Source organism: Sinohyriopsis cumingii, chromosome 2 (genome assembly GCF_028554795.1).
Source record: "Sinohyriopsis cumingii isolate HCF-2022 chromosome 2, ASM2855479v2, whole genome shotgun sequence".
NCBI lineage: Eukaryota > Metazoa > Mollusca > Bivalvia > Unionida > Unionidae > Sinohyriopsis > Sinohyriopsis cumingii.
The window spans coordinates 151,662,796-151,678,149 of record NC_142962.1 but is presented as its reverse complement, the minus strand read 5'-3'; the positions used below and the strand labels follow the sequence as shown (position 1 = coordinate 151,678,149).

General features: G+C 35.4%; 1 protein-coding gene across 2 annotated transcripts in view; it reads left to right on the top strand.

The window, feature by feature from the left end:
* The window catches only part of LOC149806092 (uncharacterized), a 123,250-nt gene that overhangs the window by 73,128 nt on the left and 34,768 nt on the right, over nt 1-15,354 (top strand). For both annotated transcript variants that reach the window (XM_089950969.1, XM_089950968.1), the window contains exon 13: nt 12,508-12,589. In XM_089950969.1, the coding sequence (XP_089807095.1) occupies nt 12,508-12,589 (82 nt within the window). The remainder of the gene's footprint in view (nt 1-12,507; nt 12,590-15,354) is intronic.

Below are 15,354 nucleotides of genomic sequence, written 5' to 3'. Positions count from 1 at the left end.
GTCCCATTAGGGATGAGTTACATTTGTCTCTGATGTTATAGGATGATGCATGATTTCCCATACTTTTCTGAGTAAAGACCCTGACATGGGGATATTATACTTTTTCCCATACTTTTCTGAGTAAAGACCCTGACATGGGGATAGGATACTTTTCCCCATACTTTTCTGAGTAAAGACCCTGACATGGGGATATTATACTTTTTCCCATACTTTTCTGAGTAAAGACCCTGACATGGGGATAGGATACTTTTTCCCATACTTTTCTGAGTAAAGACCCTGACATGAGGATAGGATACTTTTTCCCATACTTTTCTGAGTAAAGACCCTGACATGGGGATAGGATACTTTTTCCCATACTGTTCTGAATAAAGACCCTGACATGGGGATAGGATACTTTTTCCCATACTGTTTTTAGTAAAGACCCTCACTTGGGGATAGGATACTTTTCCCCATACTTTTCCGAGTAAAGACCCTCACATGGGGATAGGATACTTTTTCCCATACTTTTCTGAGTAAAGACCCTCACATGGGGATAGGATACTTTTACCCATACTGTTCTGAGTAAAGACCCTCACATGGGGATAGGATACTTTTTCCCATACTGTTCTGAGTAAAGACCCTCACATGGGGATATGATACTTTTTCCCATACTTTTCCGAGTAAAGACCCTCACTTGGGGATAGGATACATGTTACCATAAATGCACACAAGCCTATAAAAGTTTAAGTGAATTTGGATGACAAGGACCCATGGCAATTTAAAAATACCAAATTTTACAAGGAATCATCTTCAGATACAGGTTTGACTCTAAGGCTCTCTCTAATCAATTGAAACAGACTTCCATTTTGGTGCATTAAGGGCAAATTAATATTCAAAATATACATTCACTATAAAGTTGATTCCCCATAAAGAGCTGCTCCAAATGTAGAATTGTTCTAGCCTTTCTGCATTTGAAGAGGCACCATTCTAAACAGAAGTATAAATATATTACCCCACATGAGAGAATGGGAACAAAAGGTCATGACCTTGCAATATAAGTAGGACATCCACAATGTCAAGGCCCTTGTCAAGATCCTTTTCTTCCTGTTTTAGATTTATATCATGTACTTGTGTTAATTCAAGGCCATGTTCAAAGATATTAACTGCATTGAGTTTAATTCAAGAATGCTTTGCATGGAAGTCATTAACTTAAACATGAATAGATAATGCTTGCATTTTTAGCCACAGCTGTTAATAACACTGGGAAATCATAGTCACAATACTGTGGACATTCATTGCAAGATGTAGTTTTCTTTGCACATCTGACATTTAAGAATTGAGTCATTATATTTGAGCTTTATTGGAAACATCTGCTTTAGAAGGAAATGTTTGCTTCCGGCTTCCTTATTGCTAAAACTTGTTAATTGCTTTCTGGTTCTTTGGGGGGTTGGATTTATGTATAATAAAAAATGCATGTATCACGAAATGCATGTACCAGGAAACGCTTGTATCAGGAGAGGATTTAAAGCTCTGCCTGCTTAATTACTTTTAAGCTCAGTAGTTTATAGGAACCATAGGCTGACTTAAGTATGGCTTAAACTATCCAGTTTGTTTCTACCATTCAGTTATTTCCTGGTGTATAAACTAGAGTTAAATTTCATCAAGAGAGGTTCATAGCTGCCACCCATATTATGTATAAAACCATAGTATGGTGAGAATTATGATCAGAAATGCATGTATGAGTATTATTGGGGTGAGGGACAATTGTGAAATGTACAGTAAATAATTGTACTACCTGCCAATTTGTATAATTGTACAGTTTAAGATATCCCCATATTCTATGAAAATTGTACTTTCTGCCAATTTATATAATAGTAGGGTTTAAGATATCCCCATATTCTATGAAAATTGTACTTTCTGCCAATTTATATAATAGTAGGGTTTAAGATATCCCCATATTCTATGAAAATTGTACTTTCTGCCAATTTATATAATAGTAGGGATTAAGATATCCCCATATTCTATGAAAATTGTACTTTCTGCCAATTTATATAATAGTAGGGATTAAGATATCCCTATACTCTATGAAAATTTAATATTGCCATGTAAGAACATTCATTATGATCTGTAAGTGATAAGTTTGTGAAAACTTAACTGAGTTATTTTGATCTTTTTTTCAGCTTGGGTGATGATTTTAGACATGTCAGGGAATAAGGAACATCTAAAATAAAAGATTGGGACTCGTGTCATGACATTGTTGTATCTAAATTGTATCTGATGAAAAGTATTATATGGTGTTTCCCTGTATTGTTAGTTCTGTAATAAGCAAGATAATGTATGCATCCAGTTAGCAAAATCAGAGAAATGCTTTGATTGCACAAAACCGACGAATCAAAACATCACTGTTAACCATCTGTATCAAGAAAATCATCTAAAATGATTCAGAGTATGGACACCATCAGAGAGTAAATCCTAACTAAACAAATGCATGTGGATGATGTTTCCAGAAAGGCTGGGGGTATTCACATGACCGCCATATGCTTTAACTGGAAGGACTACTCACATGGCTGCCATGTACCTGAACTGGGAAGACAGCATGCTTGGCCAGCATGTACCTCATCTGGGAAGACAGCATGCTTGGCCAGCATGTACCTCATCTGGGAAGACAGCATGCTTGGCCAGCATGTACCTCATCTGGGGAGACAGCATGCTTGGCCAGCATGTACCTCATCTGGGAAGGCAGCATGCTTGGCCAGCATGTACCTCATCTAGGAAGGCAGCATGCTTGGCCAGCATGTACCTCATCTGGAAAGATTATGTGCCTTTTATATAATTTACAAATAATTTATGTAAAGCTGTTCATATATCTGCTGTGTGCATGACCATATATTCCGGTCATTGACGGTAAGACCTTTACAAAACTTGAACTCCATTACCTCAAGTGGAAATATAAATTTTGGAATAAATATTTAGTGAATCTCATGGTGAAAAACTCCATTATTGTCACCTAATCAATGAACTTATTCTGTTATTCACTCAGAACAAATAAAACATTCTTTAGATTTTATTTTATACTCAAAAGAGTTGGCTAGCTAAAGTGTATTAAGAGTTTGAATGTAGCAGATTTCTCAGGTAATGTCAGCTGTTTTATTTCCACTTGACTGCAGTGATTAATGTGTGTGAAGATATTTCTTTAATTATGTTATGGCTGTCTATTGAAAACAAAGTGCGGGCCTGTAGAAGTAAAATTGTATTATCAAATGTTTTGGGAAAACTACTAAATCAGAGAATAGCCTCTGATTGTTTGCATACCATATCATAAATCAGCTGCTAAAACTATAATGGTATTGATGGGTATCTGTTAATGTTTAGCCAAATTTACACCATTTGGAATATTATGGACTCAGCCCTAATGCATTGACTGGTAATGATGCAGATAGTCTTCTCTACAGTGGGCACATGGTGGCAGTATGAACAGTCTTTCCAAAAGTTGGTACATGATGCTTTCCATCCAGAAATAGGACAGCATATTTGTACATATTATGCAGCTCCTCATCACTTATTAAAAATGTTCTTACACAATAAAAAGTAGTTTCAGTGATTAATCAGAATAAATGAATATGATTTTAGGTATGTAATAAAAACATGATCAGTATGGTAAGTTGATCTACAAAGCTGTATAATTTCTTGTGAGTATGTGACATTAGCAGATTAGAACATTGACACTTTGCATATTGTGATATCCACAGCTTCTTAAGTTAATGCCTTTGTTTATTTGATTGTCTTTGTTTTCAAATTAATTATATAGGATACTGATTGAAAGACATTGACTCCAAGCCTATATTATCATAAATGCTGATATCATAGAATGACATTAACTCCAAGCCTATATTATCACATATGCTGATATCATAAGAAGACATTGACTCCAAGCCTATATTATCATATATGCTGATATCATAGAAAGACATTGACTCCAAGCCTATATTAACATATATGCTGATATCATAGGATGACATTAACTCCAAGCCTATATTACACTGGTCAACAGTGAAATCATTACTGACTTGAAAAGGCCCTAATCTGTAGTATTTTGGTGTGCCGAACACGAATATAACCGTGAAAATTTTTTATTGGCTCTCGTTTTGAAGATATCCATATACCTCATTTTCTATGTTTCACTGTGTAAATTTCTCCAGTAGGACTGCAGCAACATCCGGAATAATGATGTAACATTGCATAATACCATCATGCTCACATCATCCACAGTTGATTGCATCATTTTCTGATGCAATGCAATACTAATGCCATGCGGCTGCTGAAGTAAGTTGACGTCAGCAGTGTACTATACATGTGTAGGCCTATTATACTAATGCCAGGCGGCTGCTGAAGCTGATGTAAGCAGTGTACTATATAAAGCCCAATCAGATAGGTTCAGCATTTAAAATATTTTAGACGTTGTGCGAGACAGTTCAAGCTACTGTTACATAAAACTTATTATTTTATCCATTTACGTACAATAAAGAACAGTAATGCCTCGAAAGTGTGTTAATACCGCGGACAATTTTTGCTATATTTGTGGGGAAGTGACATTTGCCAACCAGAAGAAAAGTATCAATTCTCAAGTGAAGAAGGCATATCATCTTTACTTCGGATGCAAGGTTGGTGACCAAGACAAGCCTTGGGCTCCGCATATATGCTGTGCTACATGTACAACACAGCTTTCACAGTGGTTGAATTGCAAAAGGTCATCAATGCCGTTTGCAGTCCCAATGGTGTGGAGAGAGCCAAGCAACCACCTAAATGACTGTTACTTCTGCTTGGTTCCTCCTCTTTCCGGCGGAATAACGAAGCGAAAGAAGTCGAGAAAAGTCTACCCAACATTCCGTCTGCATTGAGACCAGTTCCACATGGTGAGGGACTTCCTATTCCAGAACCTCCAGCAGAATATTCTCTTGATTCATCTGACGAAGACAAAGGTGAGTCGACCTGTTCTTCTCCTGGTCCATCAGCATGCAGTGATCCAGATTTTTACTGTGGTGCATCATCAACCCCACACAGAATAACACAGGAAGAACTAAATGACCCGATTCGTGATTTGGACTTATCAAAGAACAAGGCAGAATTGCTAGGATCAAGACTCCAACAATGGAATCTTCTAGAAGAAGATGTCACAATTACTGCATATCGAAAGCGCCACCAGCAATTGGAGCCTTTCTTCAGAAAGGAAAGTAATCTGATATTCTGTTCCGATATTGAGGGCCTCATGAATGCTTTAAAAATCACTCATGATCCACAAGAATGGAGACTATGTGTGGACTCTTCGAAACTGAGTCTCAAGGCTGTGCTTTTGCACAATGGAAACATTCTTCCATCTATTCCAGTAGCGTATGTTGTCCACATGAAAGAGACATACGATAACTTAAGGCAGCTACTGAATTCCATTGAGTATAACAAGTACAGCTGGCACCTCTGTGGTGATTTGAAGGTAGTTGCCCTTTTAATGGGACTGCAGCAAGGATATACAAAATACATGTGTTTCTTATGCGAGTGGGATAGCCGAGCAAGGGAAATGCACTACATGAGGAAGGAATGGACTCACAGGCAGAATGTAGCCATTGGAGAGAAGAATATCCAACACCCAGCTCTGGTTGAGGCTCAGAAAATCTTGCTACCACCCCTTCACATCAAACTAGGTTTGATGAAGAACTTCGTGAAAGCCATTGACCGGACTTTGCCAGCATTCCGATACCTGCATGAAAAATTCCCTCGACTCAGCGAAGCAAAGATTAAAGAGGGAGTTTTTGTGGGTCCTCAGATTCGAGAGCTTTTCAAAGATGACCGGTTCAACAACTTGCTGGAAGGTGACGCGAAACAAGCATGGAATGCTTTTCGCCTAGTTTCTACAAACTTCCTCGGAAATGTTAGGGCAGAAAACTATAAGGAACTAGTAGAAGACATGTTGATGAAGTATAAGAAACTTGGCTGCAATATGTCTCTAAAGATTCACTTCCTTCATTCCCATTTGGATTTCTTTCCTAGCAACTGTGGTATTGTTAGTGATGAACACGGCGAACGTTTTCATCAAGATATCGCAACAATGGAACAAAGATACCAGGGAAAATGGTCCACTACAATGCTGGCTGACTACTGCTGGACACTCCTCAGAGATGCTCCCGAACAGCTGTACAAGAGACAGGCGAAGAAATCTAAGATGTAGTCAATGACTTGATTTTTTATAGGTAGGCTATTACAGTTGACCTTTTACTATTGGAATGCATTTCGTTATGTAAACATTAATTTCTTGCAGATTACAAAAAAACTAGAGCCAATTTTGCAATTTGACTGTCATATTCGTGTTCAGCACATAAAAATTGATAAGAATTGACTAATTTTATTTCAGTAACATGACTTTTGTAAAAATTTGTTGTCCAGTGTTATCATATAGGCTGATATCATAGAAAGACATTAACTCCAAGCCTATATTATCACATATGCTGATATCATAGAAAGACATTGACTCCAAGCCTATATTATCATATATGCTGATATCATAGAAAGACATTGACTCCAAGCCTATATTAACATATATGCTGATATCATAGAATGACATTAACTCAAGCCTATATTATCATATATGCTGATATCATAGAAAGACATTGACTCCAAGCCTATATTAACATATATGCTGATATCATAGAATGACATTAACTCCAAGCCTATATTATCATATATGCTGATATCATAGAAAGACATTAACTCCAAGCCTATATTACCATATATGCTGATATCATAGAAAGACATTAACTCCAGACCTAATCTGATGTAACTGCACTAAGGGGAATTAATCACAGGAGACAGGGTTTTTCCTTTCTACATTTAATTTAAAACTAATGCTTCCAGGTCTACATCCCTTGTACTATGTTGTTTTTCTTCTTTATTTGGATTTACATCACTTGCGATGGTGTACTCCTCACACTGTAGGATCTTTAATTTATCTTATATAAGGGAAAAAAGCCACACTTCTGTATGTGTTAATGCACACACCATGTGCTATCTAATTAGGTCGATAAATGATAGTAGCCCCTATCAACCTTATTAGTAAACTGAATGATTCAGACTGGAACCAACACACACTCATTGGGACTTAGAATCTATATTGCAATATGAGGCATCCAGTAGGATTATATACCATACTCATAATGCCACCCTGGTTCTGTGTGTACGCGTTCATTGGGGTACAGTTACTAGATGAGTGGGAATCAGCCCACACACTTGTTGTTCTTGTCCAAGAGGGCTAGAGAGATAAAGGGCCCGACAGGAGGCTCCACACATCAAATGGAATGTCCCTAAAATGCCAGAATTACACTAATTTGTCAAATCTAGCCCAGTTTTTCCTAATGGATGGTCCTTATCGGCCAATATTGTGTTAGCAACAATTTGTAATTAGAACCACATAATTATAGTTTCATATTTTACTATGTTATTAGAATTTTGAATTTTGTGTACAGAATTTCCTAAAAGACTCAAAATATGATAAGTCAAAGTGACAACTTGTTTTGTTCGACCATGTTAAGTTAGCTGCAGTTATTTTTGAAATGGTGAGTAAATGATCATATCTGTCAGCTCTAGTTTTATTGAGTGAGTTTCTCAAACCAAAATTAAAACCTATTTGGCAATTTGGTGTAAATATTAGACCTTAAACAGGCTTTTTATTCGTCTTCGTATTATTGAGGATTGTCTGGATGGGTGGTACAAAAATTCTTCTGAGGTGCTGTTTCAATGGGCCCAGGTCCATGAGATCAACCAGAATCCATTGGCATTCTGATTATGGACATAAGACTGGTGTTCTCTTTAAAGCATGGTGTTGAACTATGCTGATACCAATTGTAGCTGCTAGGGTTACTCTGCACTCGAAAAACTGTTCACCCATCTTTTTGAAGTTAGTTGTAGCTTTCTTGGCCCGCTCTCTAGTTGGCTTTGTCCGTCCTTCAGGGAGGATAAGTTCTTTTATCATCTATCAATACTACCAGGTCCTCAGTATATGAGGCTACCTGTTGGATCTATCCAGAGTTCTTCAAGAGTAAAGTTTTGAGAGAACCCCTTAACGAGTTTATACATTTCCTTGTATACAGCTTCTGTTTTTTTCCTTCATGGCCACCTTGGAAGTGTTAAAGATGAGGGTTTCTTTATCACTGTCATGTCATCATATAATTCTGGAATAGGGTCTGGTTCCTTCTGGGCTGCCATAACCTTTTTCCTAGCTCCTTGTTGTTTTCCTCTTTCTATCAGTGGTCCAGGTATAATTGGTGGCTTAGGTTATTGCTGGGCTCAGTTTTGTTCTTGGGGCAACCTTATGAGGTACTCACTGACTCAGTTTGTTGTCCTTTCTCTGCTGCACTCTGCCACCTCTATGATTCTGGGGGCTTGCATCTAATCTCCATTAGTTTCTTTTCCAAAATTAAAACCAAGGTAGTCAGTTTCTTTTGAGACCAAGGCCTCTCAGTGCATTCAATACCTGGGTGGGAGTCATCTCAGTCACTAGCTCCATTAATGTTGTTGATATGATGTTTGCTGCTTTGTTCCCAGTGGATTAACCCCCTGCCTTATGTTTGACCCTAGCTTATAAAAATTCCAAGTGAACATCAGAGAAAGCATTTCTTGAAGAGCTAGAGCAAAACTTATGTGAAATTTTGTTAAGTGCAGACCCTTTATGTGACCCTTGTCTACATACCAAAGTGCACAAAACCTAAATTATATAATTATTTATACGAACAAGTTTTGGGATGGAATACTGCACGACCTTGGGAGTGCAGTATATCCTTCCGACAAAATTAGTTCATATTTTCCTATACAAATGCAGTAACCTTTTTATTATATGCTCATTTTTTTTATTCTACCTAAGGTTTAATTATATAAACAAAATACACTACAAGAAACAACGTAAATTAATGTATGCCACATTCCAAAAAACTAAATACACAAGCACATATTCATCATTATACAAATCAACATTATTACTGCGCACATAACTCCGTCCAGATAAATTTGAACTTAGTCACGTGCTCGACATAACTTTCGAAAGAAAATGGCGTGTCTAGTTAAAATTGAAATTTGGAGTCATATTGTGAATGAATGTGCATTGCAACAACTTTTCCATTTGATCTGGAATGAATAGATTTTGGTATTTGTCTCGATTCTAGGAAATTTCGTGATTATGGACTGGATTTGAATGTGACGATTCCACATGAAATACATGAGATTTAAGAAGCTAGGGAGAAGGTGTTGACATCTGCAGATGTGTTTTTGTTTCTGTCATTGAATGTTTGAAATCATAATGTGCGAAAAATATGAAGTCTTTCAATTGCAATTATGAAAAAGACGCTATGGAATTTAATGCTTATTTCATTTTGAGTGCAGTAAGGAGGATGCAATTGCACTTATCATCGAAATTACAGCACAATTTCGAAATGTGTAATCCAGATTGAAAACCTATGACATGGCTCATGTAATTCGGATTTTCAGAATTAAGAAAATACATTTTGAGGAAATTCAGGATGTAAAACTGTAAGTATATTTTATTTTGCCATTCTTATCACCAGCTAAAGAAGAGAGTATATGACTTGTCACTTGTATGTTATTTGTAAGGACCTTATCTTGCGTCTGTTATATACAGTACTGTAGCTAGCCTAATTCCGTAACATTGTATCAACGTTGAATGTGCCAAAGCAGCTGGTATGTGGCAGTCCATGAAACATCTGTTTTAGTTAATTCGGAAACAAATTTAAACAACCACAATGTAAAGAGCCTCTTACGCAAGTGTACATGATTTGTGTACAAATCAAAAGTACTGGTGTCTGCATCCATTGTTTGTTTACAATAGAAAGTAGTTCCTTTTTGCACGTGAATGCTATATGTGTATTGTCACGCGAGTTCAGTATCGGATAGTACTGAACAATTCTGACAATGTAAAGTTAACAGGGAAAAAAATGAGCATATAATAATCCAAATTATAGCCATATATCCATTCTCCACACACACTGCACCCATTAAAGTACATCTATAATAGAATTGCCAGAAACATTATATTAAATGGGAATTTACTATTGAAATTTATCCTTATAAGCTGATTAATTCCAACAAAAACTGTAACCACCTAACTCTGTTTTAAGCACTTTATATCTACTAAGGGAGATTCAGATTTCACAGCAGTTGGTGATTAAACTAAATGTTGGACTATTAAGGGAAACTTGTTAGCATTGATTTATAGTAAGCTTACACACACACAATCCTACCACTACAGCGACTTGTTTGTTTCATATTGCCTCCATTAGCACTGTAACCTAATACCATTGGCCCTGAGAGGCTGCATGCAGATAATACCATATTTAACAGGAATCACAGCCCCTAAATTTAACAGTAAATAAAGATGTACTCCTTCAACATAGACATATAATTATTAAATTTATCAAGAGAATTTAGAAAATGTATATACAAATGTATCTTGTCTTATAAACCATGATACATACCATACCACCTTAAATAACTCAATTTATCCCTATAATGATATCATAGAAAGACATTAACTCCAAGACCTGAATGATCATGTGTGCTGATCTCATACAAAGACATTAACTCAAAGCCTATATGATTGTGTATGCTGATATCATAGAAAGACATTAACTCAAAGCCTATATGATTGTGTTTGCTGATATCATAGAAAGACATTAACTCAGAGCCTATATGATCATGTATGCTGATGTCATAGAAAGACATTAACTCAAAGCCTATATGATCGTGTATGCTGATATCATAGAAAGACATTAACTCAGAGCCTATATGATCGTGTATGCTGATGTCATAGAAAGACATTAACTAAGCCTATATGATTGTGTATGCTGATATCATAGAAAGACATTAACTCAAAGCCTATATGATCATGTATGCTGATGTCATAGAAAGACATTAACTCAAAGCCTATATTATCATATATTATATGATATAGCATGATAGAGTATCTGATAAATGTATACTAAAATTGCATTTTAATGAAATTCTTGTAAGTGATATGTCAGCAATTTTGCATACAGCTAGACCAAAAATCCGACATCAGAATCACCTGATCCATATAACATACCAAAACCACATTATAGCATAGCCACTAGTAGGTACAGTTGTTGTTTCCCCTCAGTACTAGTTTACAATGTTGAATTTTTTCTGTCTTCATGCTTGTATTTGGACCAGATCCGGTAAAAAATAATTAATGACCACTTGAAAATAAAGATTTTACCTTTCTGTTATAAAATTGTCCTTGATTCCAAATCACACCACACCAAAAAAATATTCTGGCAAGAAAGAAAATGCTTTGTTTGTCAATTTTAAGTAAGATTTCCAAGTCAGGAGTACTGACAATGTTAAGTAGAGATTTAGGACAGTGAGGCCAAGCCCAATAGAGTTCACTTCACATGTACAGTTAAAAGACAGAGAATTAATGCAGGCCAAGGTGAATGCGATGTAACTTGCACGGTTCTAACTAACCTTTTAATACAAGAGAGCTTTAAATTTTCATTATTTTGAATTCAGGTTTGGTATGGATTATTGGAACTGGATTTAATGATTAAACGAGGCATTAATCCCTGGTAATTTTGTAATGTTACTCAGGATACCAAACTGTCATGTGCCCGTAACTGGTATGTCATGCAGTTTGTTTTAAGCTGTAGATCAAAATTATATATATATATATATATATATATATAAGTCCCAATTGAACGTCTTGGTCCAAAAATATTATAATCACTGAATAAAATAATTTAAAGAATTAAATTCCTGCCCAAATGAACTCATGGACACAACAATAATTCAAATTGATTCTGCTAAATCTAAGCACGAATGAATAATCTTTCCAGTGACAAGATTATATAATCCTCCACCTCATGTCACTATTAACATTTTCTATAACAAAAACCATTACCTAATGGAAAATGACCTAGAATGTTCTTAATGTTTACAAAATAAAATGACAGTTATTATTAGAAAGTCTGTTGCTAAGTTTATAATATATATCATGGACAATGTCAGGTACACCAGGCAGATTGTAGGGGAATTTCAATAACTTACACCCAGACCCAAATAAATATATTTACTTCTATTAATAATGATCCTGATATGAACCCATACACAAAGAGAATATAGCTATGTATTAGTTGTTTACAAAATAAAATAAAAGATCAATAATTCAGGTCAAGTAGAAAATAAACTTGATTTAGGACAAGGTTAAGTCCAGCATCCAATGTTATATTACAATAAAATATAATGAAATAAAAATAACTTTTAAAAAACTTACAAACAATGCAAATTACATATAAATAACATGTACTACATATCCTTGTTTATAATTCACCAAAGTTTTGGGCAATAAGACAGTACAAATTTAGTTCTCCCCTGAACTGTGTTATAGTGAGAATCCTCGGTCTGCATTTGCTTTACCTGTTATTTAATTGTTGGTGAGATTATTTATCTTCTTTTCAGTTGTCAGTTTGCGGCAGATGGAAACACAGATGAAAGCAGCTGCAGAAGAAATGAAATACATGGAGAAGAGTTTAGAGGAAAAGTAAGTTTCCTGGTTAAGTTGGCTGGAACAGAAAATTCAGAAGTTTAAAGAGTAAATATTTTCAGAATGAAATAGGAATTGGCAAGTTGGTAAGTAGAATATTGGAGTGCTGTCACCACTGGAAACTTGTATTCAGCTTATCACTAGGTTCCAAATTGTTGACAGCATGCGCAAAGTCTCAGCCAAGGTTACACCTTGTTGCCAGTATACACAGAGTCTCAGGCAGAGTTCCACTTTATTGACAGTATACACAAAGTCTCAGGCAAAGTTCCACTTTATTGACAGTATACACAAAGTCTCAGGCAAAGTTCCACTTTATTGACAGCATGCACAATGTCTCAGCCAAATTTACACATTGCTGACAGCATGCACAAAGTCCTCGCCAAATTTACACTTTGTTGACAGCATGCACAAAGTCTCAGGCAAATTTACACATTGTTGACAGCATGCACAAAGTCTCAGGCAAATTTACACTTTGTTGACAGCATGCACAAAGTCTCAGCCAAATTTACACATTGTTGACAGCATGCACAAAGTCTCAGCCAAAGTTCCACTTCATTGACAGTATACACAGTCTCAGCCAAAGTTCCACTTTATTGACAGTATACACAAAGTTGCAGGCAAAGTTCCACTTTATTGACAGCATGCACAAAGTCTCAGCCAAATTTACACATTGTTGACAGCATGCACAAAGTCTCAGCCAAATTTACACATTGTTGACAGCATGCACAAAGTCTCAGCCAAAGTTCCACATTGTTGACAGTATACACAATGTCTCAGCCAAAGTTTCAGTCTATCTTGAATTTTGATCAGTACAATGCCACTAAAATTTAGATTTTAAATTTTGGAAAGTTTTAAATTTCTGTTCAGTTAGAGATTAACACCTTTAAATAAAATAACTCCATATTTTAGATCCCATTATAATTTTGTGTGAATACCATTTCAGTGAATTTAGTTTCCTGATTAATTCTTTAAAATAACTTGATACTTCATGCTCAATGTACTTCAAAGGTGATAGTTTTCAAAATGTCCTTTAATGGGTATAGCTTCCACTGTTCTCTTAGATTTTTCAATGTTGCAAATTGTATTTTAATGTCATGCTATTTATGCAATTTAATAGATGGGCCATATTCTTTGCATATAATTTTTGAAAATTCATTATTTCAACTAAAATGAACAAAAATGATAGTCTTTCAAATTGTGCTATTTGCAGTAACTTGAAATCTTCTGTCATTTCAGTAATTTTCTCAGTGATTCATTTTATTCATTTGTCCAGCCATTGTCTCATTATACCACTTGATCGTCTTAAGTGTAGTGATGTTATCATAAGCCTTGAGTTGGGTAAAGAAATTGCCAGTTTTTGGACAATATCCTCACAATTATTATGTTCTTTATACTGTTGTGTGCCTGGACAAATAACAAGGCCAAAGTTACAGCTCAGTAAAAATTACAAGACTCCTCCGTTGAACAATGGTCAGTGGAAAAAGAAAATTTGAAGTTTTCAATATTGTCACATAAATGTCACATTGTTTATACTATTGTGTGCCTGGACATGGCTAAAGTTATAGCTTGCTGTTTGTATTTGATGAACATGTATTCAATGAAAGGTACTCATGCTGGAGACACAGATAATTATGTAAACATGTATTGAATGAAAGGTACCAGTGGTAAGGACACACATAATTATGTATACATGTATTCAGTGAAAGGCACCAGTGGTGAGGACACATAATTATGTATACATATATTCATTGAAAGGTACTAATGCTGAGGATACATATAATTATGTATACATGTATTCAATGAAAGGTACTAATGCTGAGGACACATAATTATGTATACATGTATTCAATGAAAGGTACTAATGCTGAGGACATAGATAATTATGTAAACTTGTATTCAATGAAAGGTACTAATGCTGAGGACACACATAATTATGTAACATGTATTCAATGAAAGGTACTAATGCTGAGGACAGATAATTATGTAAACATGTATTCAATGAAATGTACTAATGCTGAGGACACACATAATTATGTATACATGTATTCAATGAAAGGTACTAATGCTGAGGACACAGATAATTATGTAAACATGTATTCAATGAAAGGTACTAATGCTGAGGACACATAATTATGTATACATGTATTCAATGAAAGGTACTAATGCTGAGGACACAGATAATTATGTAAATATGTATTCAATGAAAGGTACTAATGCTGAGGACAAACATAATTATGTATACATGTATTCAATGAAAGGTACTAATGCTGAGGACATAGATAATTATGTAAACATGTATTCAATGAAAGGTACCAATGCTGAGGACATAATTATGTAAACATGTATTCAGTGAAAGGTACTAATGCTGAGGACACATAATTATGTAAACATGTATTCAATGAAAGGTACTAATGCTGAGGACACACATAATTATGTATACATGTATTCAATGAAAGGTACTTATGCTGAGGACACATAATTATGTAAACATGTTTTCAATGAAAGGTATCAATGCTGAGGACACAGATAATTATGTAAACATGTATTCAGTGAAAGGCACTAATGGTGAGGACACAGATAATTATGTAAACATCTATTCAATGAAAGGTATTAATGCTGAAGACACAGATAATTATGTATATATCCTGATTTTCTTGTCAACAATTCTGTCTTCCAAGGCACAAGTCAGTAGTTTGGAGTGGGTTTGACAGTATGTACCTCCTTAGAGAAGGGTTCTAAGGGAGCTAACTTTGTATGTACAT